General features: G+C 38.8%; 1 protein-coding gene across 7 annotated transcripts in view; it reads left to right on the top strand.

Annotated features, from left to right (window-relative positions):
* Nucleotides 1–1984: 1984 nt before the first annotated feature.
* LOC123760328 (E3 ubiquitin-protein ligase RNF8) overlaps nt 1985–15608 on the top strand; it is a 30884-nt gene continuing 17260 nt past the window's right edge. For 6 of the 7 annotated variants that reach the window (XR_011230906.1, XR_011230905.1, XM_045745925.2 and 3 more), the window contains exons 1-10: nt 1998–2156; nt 3566–3676; nt 6561–6754; nt 7263–7409; nt 8207–8315; nt 10445–10543; nt 10852–10977; nt 12581–12796; nt 14897–15058; nt 15414–15590. Coding sequence is in view for 5 of the 7 variants with exons in the window: in XM_045745925.2 (XP_045601881.2) it covers nt 2046–2156; nt 3566–3676; nt 6561–6754; nt 7263–7409; nt 8207–8315; nt 10445–10543; nt 10852–10977; nt 12581–12796; nt 14897–15058; nt 15414–15590 (1452 nt within the window). In the remaining 2 variants the exon portion in view is untranslated. Of the gene's footprint in view, nt 2157–3565; nt 3677–6560; nt 6755–7262; nt 7410–8206; nt 8316–10444; nt 10544–10851; nt 10978–12580; nt 12797–14896; nt 15059–15413; nt 15591–15608 lie in introns of all 7 variants that reach the window. The other variant, XM_045745922.2, reaches the window with a different exon arrangement.

Here is a 15608-nt window from a genome sequence, read left to right as displayed (position 1 = left end):
AACAAATAAAATTATGACGGGTTAGTTTTGTAGTTTAGTTCATTTATTATGCACCCCATACCCAGCCTGTGTGCAGTGGTGGTAAGGGTTACAGGGGCATATAAACTGCTCAGAAACAACCTCCCACATTTCTTTAGATAAAGAAGTTATATCACTGATAAGCTAATTCCATAATTTAACATAAATAATTCAACAGTACTGTAATTTTTACTGTGCATCACACTGATATCACTGTGACCTCAAGAGACCTTACACAAAGTGAAAGTTTGTTAGTTGAGTCAGTAACATACAATTTTAATTTGCTTACATACCTACACCCATCCAGTGGGCAGAGGTTGGCATCATATGTGTTCAATAATAACAGTTTGCAAACTTGGGGTAATTGGCTAAACTTTCCGATACTGCAGTATATAATTGTGAATTAAATACTAGTACAGTACTTACATTTTTCTTGAACTTACAATACTTACATTTATAACATCCGAGATGAAGTCATCTCTAAATTCGTAATTTTTTGGTTCAGTTGTTCATATGGACTCTCCATACTTAGGCTCGGGGCCAGCAATGAGGAATTAAACAATAAAGGATCCTCAAAATATGTATGATGCAATATGTTAGCTCATGATGGTAGCAAACTGAGAGTGGGAGCAATGCTCCGAGGCAGACACAGCCGCAACAGAGGGACTTACAGCTCTACATTATGTGATAAATGCTGCCGCTGAAGCACAAGCTCTTAAAATGTGAGGATTTTTACCACGAGACAATAGATAAAGGTAAATTAAACATCACATTTGGAAGGAAATATTTTTGGTGGACCTGTTACAGGACTCCTTTCTCATACAGCATGTGACGGAGCCTATCCAAGGCAACAACAATCTAGATCTTGTGATAATATCAGAAGATAAAATAAGAAGAAAGCATGATTGATCAAATCATGGTAGATAAGGGAAGGTATTTAGGAGTAAGCACCAAGCCATTATGGCTACACTGGTAGATAAGAAGCTCACACATTCATCTGGCATCTATATCCTGAGATGGAACACAATTATAGAAACTCATGTAAAAGTCTAGACAACCTTAGAAGAGACTATCATAGAATGAAAGAGGAATTACAAATATCTCCTGAAGGAAGTTAATAGGATATTTACCTGAGGGCAACTAAATTTTAGTGGCCTCGACGAGGACAGGAAGCCAGTGACTTGTCAAAGGCTCTCCCAATTTGCCCTTATGACTTTTTCCAGTTGGATTTTTTTTTTTTTTTGGGGGGGGGGGGGTTGGCATTTACGGCTTCGGTATGTCTATAAGAACACAAAGCTTATGTAATCTCGCAAACCCATTATACCTTTTCGTAAATAAATAATAATATTATTATAAAATGTTTACGGCTTCGTCGTGTAACAGATTTCAATAGGTTAACTTTTTTATAAGTGAAAAAAACAAGTGTTTGTACAACAATAAGGTTCAATAAGGTCAACCGTCTATATAGTGCTAGGCAGATCATTTAAGGACTTACGGGCTATTCATGCCCGTGCCACCTCTTGGGTGGCTTAATCTTTATCAATCATCATTTAAGGGCTAAATTACTAATTAACCAAGACACGAAAAGCATCGTGATTGTAATCCTCTGCTCTTCAACATTAATATTAATAAAATTATCTGTTAGATTAATAAGGACCTTCCCGAAACGCTGGCTTTACAAGATTGTAAATACTATGCTATGTATTCTCACAAACCCAATGTACCTTCTTGTGTATAAATAAATAAATAAATAAATATTAAATAAATAAATAGCTTAAACGCCCGAAAAGCTATGCGTATTAGTGGCTTTAGGAATTGTATGTACTAGTTCTATATATAAATCCAACATTATGTTTATCAACCAACTATGTATGTACTTTCCCTGAATAAAAAATTATATATATATATATTTATTTATTTATTTAACAGTATTTTATTTAAATCTTTGGGCTCGTATAGAGATAATAGTTGAGGCGGCCTGAGGGCCGTAGCCCCTGGCGTGCCCAGTAAACAACTCCCTCGCACAAATGTCCACCTGCCATGAACTCCAGAAAATGGGGACGCAGAGGTTATTTTACCTGAAGCGCCTCCCTCCCAATGACGGCCAGTACGACGTCATTCCGTTCAAGGAGGATGAGGTAAGATGCTTCAGGTCAGGTGCTGTTGTGGGCTCAGGGACGGGGAGCTTCCTGCTGTTAGGCCTACCGTAGGAAACCTCCCGATGCTGGTCTTAGATTACGTTCACGGTATTTTGTGCACCGGCTGTTTCGTCCATACATTATAATAAATTTTTGTCGGGGACAGGCAGCCAGTGTGTGTGTGTGTGTATATGCATAGCAGTCCCCGTGGTGTAGTGGTAAGACACTCCTGGTGTTTTGCGAGTGCTTTGGCCAGGGTTCGTATCCTGGCCGGGGAGGATTTACTGGGGCACCAATCCTTAATTATAGCCTCTGTTCACCCAACAGTATAATGGGTACTTGGTTGTTAAATGATTTGGCGGGTCGTATTCCGGGGAACAAAGGATTAAGTACTTGCCCGAAATGCTACATGTGCTAGTGGCTGTACCAGAATATAAGAACTCTTGTATATATAACTAAGTAATAATTAAAATATGGCTTATATAGAAGAACCATCCCCTCCCCCAAGTCAAACTACTTAACAAACTAATTTACTTTCCAAGGATGCAAAGAGATCTACATAAACTCAATAAATGGTCAGAAGACTGGCAAATGCTTTTTAATATTGACAAATGTAAGATTGAATGTCCTCAAGCCAGCTTCCTGTCCTCATTGAGGCTACTCGAGTGCTAGCAGCCCTCGGGTAAATTCATGTAATTCAGTTGGTAGGAAATGTGCCCAACCATTTCTATTTCACTCAGGATTTCAAAATGGGATTTCCAATATGAGTCGAGAATAAACCCGACTACTGTACTACCAAGACCATACAGATCACTATGCCAAGAAATATATTTACAGTATGTACCTCTACATGCTTTAAATATTTTTAATGTGTTTATGATGGCATAAGGTGCTTTAAAAAATCAGGATGAATTTGCTCAGGGTTTAAAAATTGTTGAGGGCCATCTTATTAACCGTTCTGCCATCTTATTTCATTACTACTCTGTAAGCACACCTAGCCTAACTTTAACTTACCTCGTCTGTCTTATTCCATCACTACCTATCCTAACCGAATTAAAATAATAGATAAATATTTGTTTTACTTATAATTAGCAGCAAGTCTACAAATCCATCACTAAGTTGTGATGGATTTATAGTAATAGTAATAGTAATAGACTAGTAATAGCCTTGCTGATTATGCAGCTTCCAGGATAGCCTGGCCTTTGTCTAGAATATCAGAGTAGAAAACTATCAAAATTGGCAACAGGTAAAACCTTCCTTTCATGGATATTTATTCATATTTTATTAATCATTCTTCTTCTTTAGAAGTAAGGCTCTCTTACATGGTACAAGTTGAAGTTCACCCTCATTTGTTTTCCAGTTTATTCATATTTCATAATGGGATATCATAAATATTTTATTTATTTCAGGTATTAATTGGACGAACAATAGATGCTGCCTACAAAATTCTCGACAAGCTTATATCACGAAAGCATGCACTTTTCAGACGAAAATTAGATCATTGGACTGTTACTAATCTTGTAAGTATTTAAAAATCCATTCATTATGCAGTCAGGAATGATTTGTTTTGCAGAGTTAAACTTTTATATAAAGTTAACCCTTTCGTAGTTCCAGAGCAATTGCTCAACCTATCCTAGTGGTTTTGGACGTTCCGTGGGAGCGCGCGGTAATACTGAAAAGTGTATACTCTTTTCAACTTTGTTACCTTAATTCTCATCCTAGGTTTTTCAATTTTGTATCAATGTGTTCGCAATAGAATGCTCTATAGGACTAAAAGCATATAAACTCCAAAAGCCCGGCTTATCACCCGCAGCAAACAGAGAAAGTGAGTGAGAGTTACCCGGGAATGCGCAAAAGCAACAAAATGTGTACACTCTTTTCACTTTGGTCACCTCAATTTTCGTCCTAGGTCTTTCATTTTTGTATCAATGGGTTTGCAATAGAATTCCCAACAGGAGTATATGCATATAATTTCAAAAACCGTGGCGCGCTCCATCCGCCGACGTGATGAAAGCAGGCCGTGATTACCCAGAAGAGAGCAGGGAGGCACACCCGGCCTTCCATTAGAGAGCACAGTAATACTGAAAAGTGTATACTCTTTTCAACTTTGTCATCTCAATTCTCGTCCTAGGTTTTTCAGTTTGATATCAATGTGTTCGCAATAGAATTCTCTACGCGATTAAATACATATGAAGTCCGAAAGCCCGGCGTACCACCCGCACAAAACAGAGAAAGTGAGAGCGTGTTACCCGGGGGCGCTGAAGAGCAATGAAATGTGTACAATCTTTTCACTTGGTCACCTCAATTCTCGTACTAGGTCTTTCATTTTGGTATCATTGGGTTCGCAATAGAATTTTCCTACAAGAGTATATGCATATATAAAGTCCAACCCGGCGTACCACCCACAGCAAACAGAGAAAGTGACAGCGCGTTACCCCCATGAGCTCTCATCAAGAACAATAAAATGTGTTTACTCTTTTCAACTTTGTTACCTCAATTCTCGTCCTAGGTCTTTCAATTTGGTATCAATGTATTTGCAATAAAATTCCCTACAGGAGTATAGGCATATAATGTCTAAAACCTCTCCCGCATCCAAGATGAAAGCAGGACAAATGTTTGTTATTTTTTACGCCATACTTCGTCATTAGTGGAAATAAGGTACTAAAATTTTGACTCCATACTTCGTCATTAGTGGGCGAAAGTGTAAAGTAACCACACGTGATGTACACGCACAACATATTCTACCCTTAAATTTGAATCTGGAGCTGTAGCATGGTGCTTGGACCTTAATAGTGATAAACGCAGTGCTACAGTTTGAAGTTTTAACAAGAGACTATAAATAGCGTATAATAATAGGTATTAAAATTGTGTTTAAAAGTTTAATAGTTGAAATTCTAATCATAGTGTTACTTTTTAAAATAAAGTTGATCATGGAATTCAAAAAGATTGGTTTTTAAAATTAATGTTCATATTTCTTATTATTTCTGTAATTTTTAACATTCCTTCAAGCTCCCGCGGCACACCTGTGGACCCTTTGCTGACTGTGCCATGGCACAATGGTTGAGAAATGCTGATCTAGGCTATGAAGGAAGATTGAAGACAAAAAGTCTTCTCTGAATACCTTTTATTTTCTTCTCCGAGGCCTTGAGCATACCTGGAGAGGATTCTGGGAGATGTTCTACTACCCAAGCCCGGCCAGGCTCGACTTGTGGTAACTTGGTTTAACAGGCTGTTGCTTGCAGCGACCCACAGGCCCACATATCCACTACAGCCTGGTTGGTCTGGCACTTCTTGCAAGAACTTACCTAATTGGCTCTTGAATACAGCCACCTTTGTTCCAGCAATACTGTATTTATTGCTGGGAGGGTGTTGAACAGCTGTGGATTTCTGATGTTCAGACAGTGCTCTCTGATTGTGCCTATGTCCCCTGAACCTGAGAGGGTTGGGGCTTATGGTACTTAAACCTCCAAAGCGCTCTGGTTGCTACACCAGACTGTTACTCGCGTACAATTGAACAACGTTCCCCAACCAATCTCTGCCGGAACAGACAACCGACCTCGGCAGCCACACTCCCGCTACCTTCGGTCGACCAACAATAAACTCTGGAGTGCTTGACGTTGACTTGCAACCAACCTCCAGCTGGTTGCTTCATCTTTACTCTCTTATTTGAACTTACTGCCTTAATAAAATATACCTGTTCTACCTATAAACACTTGCCACGATCGCTGGGGACACAATCACAGGGAACCACTAACAACTGGTTAAATAGACTTACCACAGAATTTATCTCATGCGGGGCGCGCTCAGGTCCCGTTCTTCCGCTCAGGTCCTGGCCCTCGACATTGGCGATCACCCGTCGCCCACAAAATCGCTATATTTCTGCCTCACCAGGCTCCTCCTAGTCCTGACTTGAGCACTACATCGTCCTCAGGCTTCATACACGAACGCCTGACTGGTCCCCCCTCCTCTTAACGGAGCACGAAACTAGAGGTTCCTCCTTTACTGCCAGGAGCACAAACACAGTACAACTTCCTCTCACGACCTCTGTTGCTCGAGTGAGATCAAGACATCTTCCAAATTTTTGGTAGTTCTTCTGTTTCCAGTGATTTGCTATGCAGTGTTATAGTTATGTGTGGCATGCAAGGTTTAGAAGTTCTCGGTGGGCAACTTGAGAAACCATTGAGGTCTCCACCAGAAAGAGACATTTCATAACATGCAATGCTGTATTTTTCTTTACTCAGATTTTGCAGACAGCCCATGTACAAATGGAGGGCTGTAGTTAACCATATTTCTCTTCATATTTATTTGTGATATATGAAGATAGTACAGTATTTAGGCCATACAGTATTTGTATAACTAGGCCTGCAAAATGATAATGTTGTAATTGTTTTTCTTTTATTTTAGAGTTTAAATGGGGTATATGTGAATGGTGAAGCCATTGCCAAGGAAACAGAGCATGATCTGAGCGTTGGTGACACAGTACAGCTTGGCCAGCCTGCATCATTTGTTTATCGCTTTGGAATGAAGGTGATTGGTGCAAGGCCTGGAAATACTTCACAAGATTGTAGTATCAAGAGAATCAAATCTGAGAGAGAGAGGTTAGTATTTTTGTTTTATTTTGAGTACACTATAAAGCCTTCAAATATAATTGCTTAATCAAATTTTGTTTTTTCTATTTATAATTATTTATAACATTAGTTTGCACTATGTGGTAGTGAAGGAAAGCAGAAAAATAAATAAATTTTCAGGAAGCTCTGGCTGTATTAAATTATTACTGCTACTCATCCTGTAGTACTGTATATTGATAGCACTTTGCAACCAGGTCCTGTTTTCACAGTAGCCTAGCCTTAAGCATGGCCATTTTTAGCTCTTCAAAAATTTATCTAGCATTTAATTTGTACTCTTAGCAATGTACTATTATATAATCCATTATAATGGAAGACATTATTATTAGGGACTTAAGGTTTACATGCATATTGTCTTCTTTGTAATTTTATGTGCTTGGAGTTACCAAACATATATGACATTCTTTTCTGTAACTCATATTTATGTGTTTCATAACTTTTATATTACTGTACTATTTATTGATTATTTTTTTTTATGCAGGAGTAGTGTACAAGTCAACCTTAGTCAAGAACACGCAATACTTGAACAGCAGTTAAAAGAGAGTGATGCCTTGCAAGCAAGATTGCAACAAGAGAGAGACCAGTTGCGCACGTCACTTCATCAGCAGCATGAACAGTTACAAGAAAAGTAAGAAAATCCCCACTCCATGACATTAACAAATACTGTATAACCCAAACCACACGTATGGTGTGAAATGAAAGTGACAATGTTTTGGATTGTCTTGGACCCTTATTAGCTCTGTAAGTGTCTAAGATGGACGAAAACATTGTCACTTTCATTTCATTCATATGTGTGGGTTGAGTTATTTGTTTTAGCTGCATTATTGTGACTTATCTCTACACTTAAGATTTTTGTGTATTCATTTTAAGTCAGGTTTTGTGGGAAAGGTCCCCATAGGCGGTCCCCTATTCATGGCTTCACTCAGGGTCTCTGCTATCCTGCCAAGCTAGCATAATAGTAGGGGAGTATAGTGGAGAGCATATATCAGGCCACCACCAAGGAAAACTGATTGCTATAACACAATAGTAGGCATCCTGCAGTCTCGGGGAGACCATGCAGTTGTGCTCTGGTTGCCGAGTTTTTGTTGTTGAAGATTTGCTACCCGGAACAAATAGTTCCAAGTAGCACGGGCTATGGTGAGCCCATAGTCACCACTAAGGTTGCCGAGGCTGGAGTGTCCTCTCCCTAGCAATCGGTTTTCAATACATATATTATTGAACTTTTCAACAACCCATCCAAATGATTATTGAAACCATGAGGACAGTCAAATAATATCTGAAAGAAAAACCATAACTAGCAAACTGCCCAATTCAACAATTACCACTTCGTGTCATATTTTTATAACCTTTACTCCATTTCTTTGTAAGTTTTAGCATGAAAACAGGTGATGTGTTAATTCTGGGCGCATTTTACTTTGTTGTCAGATATCAGCATGAAAGAGAGCAGCTGGAGATGCAGTTTGCGGCTGGTGCTCTTGCTCAGCAAGTAATGCTGGAAGAGAAGGAAGCTCTTGCCAAGAATTTAGAGATGCAGGTTAGTCTTTGGAATCATCTTTGCCTTGCACCTCTATTTGATTTATATATCATGTGCCACAGACATTCCTTTTGTAAGATAGCACAAGAATTGAAGAGCACTCATACAGGATTGAAGAAATACAAAAAGAAGTCACCCAAGAACTAAGAAACACAATTGTTTACTTATGCAAAGAGCAAATTAAAATTCTCCAAGTATATTAGAATAAAACTCTTTGTAAGTACTCATGGAAATCATTAGAATTCTGGCTGGACTGAACAGGTATACAGCATTGTAAATCATACTTATTTTTACTGCAATAATTTTGAATAACATTTAGATTACAATTTGAATGATGTATATTCAACCACTGCATCCAGTCCCCCATGGCGCAGTATTAAAGCACTCGCCCGGCATTTCGCGAGCACTTTGGCCTGGGTTTGTATCCTGGCCGGGGAGAATTGACTGGGCGCCAATCCTTAACCGTAGCCTCTGTTCACCCAGCAGTGAATGGGTATCTGGTTGTTAAATGATTTGGTGGGTCATATTCCGGGGAAAAATTTGGATTAAGGACTTGCCCGAAATGCTATTTGTGCTAGTGACTTTACAAGTGTGTAAGGACTTGTATATATATAAATAAATAAATAAATAAAATTATTGATAAAACAATGTGTAGTTCGCAATTAGAGTGGCAAGACAGATATTGGTAAAATATATATAATAAAATTAGGATAGTAAGACAATGTCTAGAACTAATATTAACTAATTTACCATGAAGTTATAGAAATTTGCCCACCCTTAGCATTTTATATCAACTTATGGGCTAGCTTGGACCAGAATAACTCTGAATACACAGGTCTTAGTTCGGCAGGATTTAAACGCTTGTCAATAAGCCATCTCTTTGTGGCAGTAATTCCTTCGTAATTTCAAATATCCAGCTGTGGGTTTCCCCACTTTATCTGCTGACTAGTTGTTGTATTCTGTCTTGTAGAATTGTTGCACCATTACGTACATTAATCCTCCTTTAGTTATATTTCTTAACTATCCAGTTATTTCTGGAGATATTATTTCAGCCAGCTCTACTGCCCCTTAACTCTTTCAACGGTGGATCAACATAGATTGCAAATAATAGTGGACTGAAAACAGCACTTAAGTTGACTCATATTCTTCACTAAAAATTTTTCAGAGGACACTTCTCCATTTCACAGCTACTTTGCACACCTTATAAGAAATATAGATACATGTCTAGCAATTTCAGGACCACTTTTTTTTTACTAAGCAATTCTCTAAAATGTTTGGTGTGTTCAGCTTTGCCAAAGGCTTTGCAAGCATCAAGAAACTTTAAAGAGAACAGAGCCACCCTGTGAGTTATAGTACTGAATACAGTACTTCAGTATCCAAGAAACCACATAATACCGTTGAATAACCAGTTTTGTATGGAAACTGAAAGTCGGAAGTATCTGGTTCATCATATAGTGTGTTAATGAATATACACTCAAGTACTTGGTTTAATAGTGTTTAGGACCTTTAGGGCAATAGCTGTATAGTTATCAAAGGAGGACATAGAAGCTTGGCAGCTCCTTGGAATGTGAACAAGTACTTTGGTGTTTATTATAGATGATCTCTGTAGATGATGATATAGATGTTAGGCGCTTCACTTAAGCCCCTTTTAAGGTTTCAAAAGCCTGGCATATGGCTGTGGTGGTGGTGGTGTTGGAAGTCGATTTCCATCACCACCACACAGCCATATGCCAGGCCTTGGAAACCTAGAATGTGGTGTGAGTGGAGCGCCTAACTCTCCCTTGGTACTCCCTTGAGTACCATGGGAGAGAGTCTTTAAGGTACATAGATAGGCATACACTTTAGGTGTTCCATGTTTAAGGGTGTGAGAGGTACATGTACCAAGCTGATGAACTTAATCAGCTTACACATGTACTATATTATGGAGGTTGGTCAAATTATATTAATGTACATTATGTTAATGTACATTATGTTTAGCTAATACCTAAACTCCACCATTTTCCAGAACCTACAATACCCTACAATACAATACTGGACCTACAATACCCTTTGTTAATTCTGTATATTTAAAATTAGCATATTAGGGTTTATATTTGTCTATTTGTGTTACCTAATGTGTGATTCAATAGGTAACACAGCTTCAAGGCCGGTTGGATGATGAACGTAAAACGTTGGAGGAGCGTGCAAGAAAAGAGGAGGAACAAAGAAACCGTATTCTCCAGGAAAAGGTGTGAGATAGCATTGTTAACTTTTGTGTTATGCCAAACCTTACTGGATTGATAATAGAAAGTGCATTGGAGAATTTTGTTGTTTACTTTATGACGTACTATATAGAACAATTAAATTGATCTTTATCAATATAAAATTATTCATTTGTGCAGTACAGGGGGTGTTCCTGCAAATTATACCTGGCTTCTATGTAGTTGTATCTACTGTAAAAGTAGTTGTATCTACTTTTAACTTACTAAATATGCTCATAAAAGTAGAAGCACTATAACATGATTTATGTTAATGATCCTTGAAAACTCGTACACAGGAGAGTGTCCTCCACCGACTAGAGAAGGAAAAGGCCAACCTTGAGCTCAAGCTAGAAGAAGAACGTAAGCGCCTTCAGGATCAACTTAAAGCTACAGAGAGTCACAAAGAAGAGTTAAGACAGCAGGTATGAAACCTACTTTTTTAATAGATAGAAAAGATTTTGTATGGCATAAAAATTTATAAAGGATACTGTTCATCAAAGATTCTCTATTTATTCTCATGCATGTCCAGCTTCTACTGATGTCTCCTTGTCCTACCTCCTTATAATTTAAATAAGCTTCTTTTGTCCATATTATGTGCATGCAAAATATTACTACGGTATATTGCTCGTGCAAAATATTACATACTATATTTTTTAGTTGAATATAATTTTACATGACTAGTTAAATTTTCTCACTGTATTGTTTTATGCAGATTTTACCTATATTACTAATAAAAATATCCATAGTAAAGGCTTATTTGAAGCACACTGTATTAGATGAAAGTGAAGTACTGTACAGTGGTACCTCGGAATGCGATTGTCCCTGTATGCGAGGTTTTCGGAAGGCGATCAGTATTTACTCCAAAAATTTGTCTCAGAAGGCGAGGGTTACTTCGGGACGCGAGTTTGTTGATACGCGTACAGGCCGACCTAGCGCGTGGTGGTTCGGCGATCGTCGCCCCTCCGCCCCGCCGCCCCTCAGTTTACCATTGTCTCGCGCTCAGTGACTACCCCCACATCAATTCTTCTCGCGGATTTTCAGTGTTTTGTTGGATTTTTGGTGATTTGTCTATACAATTTGTTATTATATATCTCACCATGGGTCCCAAGAAAGCCAGTGGTAAGGATAAAGGCCAGAAAGCTCATGTGAGGATGACAATAGAGGAGAAACAAGAGATCATTCGGAAGCATGAGAACGGTACACGTGTTGTTGAACTTTGTAGGCAGTACAACAAAGCCACATCAACAATATGCACTATACTTAAGAAGAAAAATAAGATTATGGGTGCTAAAGTGGCAAAAGGATTAAGAACATTAACGGCACAAAGACCACAAATACTTGAAAAAGTGGAAAAGTTGTTATTAATTTGGATACACGACAAGGAGTTGAGGGGTGATAGTGTTTCGGAGGCCATTATTTGTGAGAAAGCCAGGGTGTTGCACGAAGACCTTCTAAAGAATACCCCTGCAACGAGTGATGCAGATAAGAAAGAGTTTAAGGCAAGCAGGGGCTGGTTTGAAAAATTTAGAAAGAGAAGTGGTATCCATAGTGTTACAAGGCATGGGGTTATGTGATGTGATTATGGAAGGGGACTCCCCTTCCAAACAGTAACTCCTCTCCTCCTCCCCCCTCCTCACCATCTTCCATACGCCTACAGCACTCGACAGCAAGGTAAGTAATAACTGGAACACAGTTTTGTAGGTTTATTTAGATGAATTAGGTAAATTAGGTATAAAAATTTAGTTTGATGTGGGGTTTTTGGGGTAGTCAGGAACGGATTAATTCATTTCCCTTTATTTCTTATGGGGAAATTAACTTCGGAATGCGAGTTTTCGGAAGGCGAGGCGTCTCCAGGAACGGATTAAACTCTTATTCTGAGGTATGCCTGTAGTATAAAAGTAATGCATTTTCCCTCTAGATGTGCCAAGGTAGCAAAGAACACTGGACTGTGAAATGACTTATCACTTATTGCATGTTGAAGGTTGAGGATTTGCCTTTACTTCATAGTTGTATTATCTTGCACAGGTGCAAGAAAAGGAGTCAGCTATCCGGGCCAAGGAGGCAGAGCAGAAACAAGCTGAACAAGAGAAACAGAAGTTGAAAGATGAGTTGGCTCAGGAGCGATGTAATCTTATGAGGGAACTTGAAAGTGTTAAGAATGCACTTGCTGAAAAAGAGCATACAAATGCTCTTCTTGGTTCTGAACTCAAGGACAAGGAGGAGGAATTGCGCAGTAAATTGGTAAGTATAGTAGCTCTTGATATGTTATCTTGAGGTGCTTCCGGGGCTTAGCATCCCCGCGGCCCGGTCGTCGACCAGGCCTCCCTGTTACTTATACTGTTACTTATGTATATGTACTATATGTTACTTGTATGTAATAATAATTTCAGGATTTGTTTCATTTTGAGTGTCACAGGTTTTTGAAAAATTGACAAGTGCCATAAATATGACACCATAATACATGGAATACCTCACCATCAAAAAAACATACCTATTTTTGAGAAAGTTCAGCTCAGAGTGAGAAAAATAATGCAGAAATAAGTCGATACTCATGCCAGAAACAGCTGAAGGTCACAGGACTAATAACACAACAAACCAAGCACAGCAAGACTGATCTCATTGAGACCTTTGGCAATGCTGAACAAATTTGAAGATGTTATTCTAGATCACTTCTCTGAAAGGTCGAATGTAACACACAAGGGCCAACAGCTGCAAGCTCAACAAGCCACAATGTAAAACAGAAAACAGGAGATGCTTTTTTGCCTATCGGGTAATAAACCCTTGGAATTGCCTACCTTCTGAAGCCATAAATGTGCCGAAACAGTACTTCTATTTAAATGTGGTTATCATATAACAGATTTTGCACACAGGTTCATGTGTGCAACAAAAATTAAATACAAGAATTTGGATAAAATTATACATTTACATGAACAAAGTAAAGAAAATGCAAACAAATAAAAAATAAAAATCAATGTCATTGTTTCATACAAATTGAGAGGATCCAGGTGGAGAAGTCATTGGGTATGTGGACTCATGGGTCGGCAATTATGCTGGTTGTAGGGGAAATGGGTGTTCTAGTTAGATTATTCATATGTTCTTTGTTTCACGTTACTTCACACAATGTATGAAATAACTTTATTTATTTATACTTAAAACCAAAGTTATTTGAATAATTAGTGAAACTAAAAAATAATTAGTTCAACAAAGCTACAAAAAGTTAAAGATAATTCTATGAATGCAGTTACCTTATGTCCGAAAGGTCCTGAAATCGATTCCTGAGCAGAACCAGACGTTTGGGAATGTTAACATGGCCCTGGTGCCTCTGTTTATCTTGAAGTAAATAGGTGCACACCCCGAAGTTAGGAACTGTTGCAGTTTGCATCGTGGTAAAGGTTAGTTATTGGCCTAGGGGGGGGGATCTTGATATATGTTCAACATACTCCCAGCGAGCATTAGAAATATTGCCGGAACAACAGTGGACATCTTCAAGAGGAAACTAGATAATTTCCTCCAATGAGTGCCGGACCAACTGGGCTGCGGTGGGTATGTGGGCCTGTGGGCCGCTGCAAGCAACAGCCTAGTGGACCAAGCTCTCACAAGTCAAGCCTGGCCTCGGGCCGAGCTTGGGGAATAGAACAACTCCCAGAACCCCATTAACCAGGTATGCATAATAGGCATCCTGTTCCTGATAGTGGGAGCCATATAACATGACCATTCTTTCTGTGCTGTACCCCTCAAGAAAACATCTTAAAGCTTATGACAGTGACACTACATGTAAGGATCTTGTGACTATTGGTTAACTTGGAGTCAGAATGATATCTTGCCATTTCAAAGAGTTGATGGGATTATGTGGAGATTAAATAGTCTTTATGCTAGAGGTTTACCTCATTTCTCTGTTGGTTGGGCAGGCTATGGTGTCTACAAACACAAAGATCCAAGCAAAGAAAATGTAATTTAAAGAGGGATATTGAGGAAATAAAAGCAGAAGCTGAAGTTCTTATACCACACTTCTTATATCTAGGCAGTGATTTTGCTGCAGTAACAATTATTTGCTTTGACATCATCAGGGTTACAAATTACTCTTAAGCAGTTGCCTGTTTCAGAGCACTTGTTTGCTGTTTGGTTTGATTTTCATGGTACTGTATTGTGGTGATCTGATCCCCAACTCCACTTTGCTTCTTTAAGGGGCCAAACTCTGGTTTTGGTCTTGATTAGGCATTTGTGAGTGCGTTCTTTAAGGCTTGGTTGCTGATCAGCTGTAGCGTCGGGCAGCTAGTGAGTGGCCCAACAGAAAAAGACGTTTCATTGCATTCAACGCTGGATTTTTTATTTTTCAAATAGTCGTCATTGGAAAGAGGAATGCAAGAGAGAGTAACAGCAGAAGTGGAGAAGTCTACAGCCGTAGTGCATGAGAAGGCCATGAAGGATTTGCAACAGGTACTTGAGGATAAGAGCAGATTACAAGAAGAGCTACATCATGCTCAAGCTCATGACCATGAACAGGTGAGAAAAGCTTCATTCATACACGCAAGTCAATTTAGAATGACACTAATAAAATTTGTGTAAATATTATTTTGGGTTAAAGGCTGGAAATAAATAGTAAAGTTTATTGTTGTACTAGCCTGATATATTTTACCTGTGCTATGAGTTATGTACAAGTTTAGCAGTTGGTGTTGAATGTGTGTGCCAAGATGGCTACTGGAGGCCAGTGTGTACCTCGTTTGTTTACTTGCTTTCTTGCCCTCCTCCATTGTTTAGGGCTGGAAGGTCACAAGCTCTGGTAGATTGGGGGAGAAATTATATATTAAATTTTCATATTGGTTTTACTATTAAATTTATATTATTGTTTGTTTTTCAGTTAGCTAGTTTACATGAAGCTCTGCAAATGCTGGAAGCCCAGAAAATGTCACTGGAACAAGAGCTTGCGTCAACAGCAGTAGCATCAGAACATGCAAGGAAGGAGGTTGTGGAATCTGTTTCTGATGTTCTTGAAAATGAATTCCAATGCCCCATCTGCAATGAACTCTTCATCACTGTAAGTTTAGGGGTATTT

The sequence above is a fragment of the Procambarus clarkii genome, chromosome 39, assembly GCF_040958095.1.
Source record: "Procambarus clarkii isolate CNS0578487 chromosome 39, FALCON_Pclarkii_2.0, whole genome shotgun sequence".
Lineage (NCBI taxonomy): Eukaryota > Metazoa > Arthropoda > Malacostraca > Decapoda > Cambaridae > Procambarus > Procambarus clarkii.
Note: the sequence above shows the minus strand (reverse complement) of the source record. Positions and strands in the feature narration are given on the sequence as shown.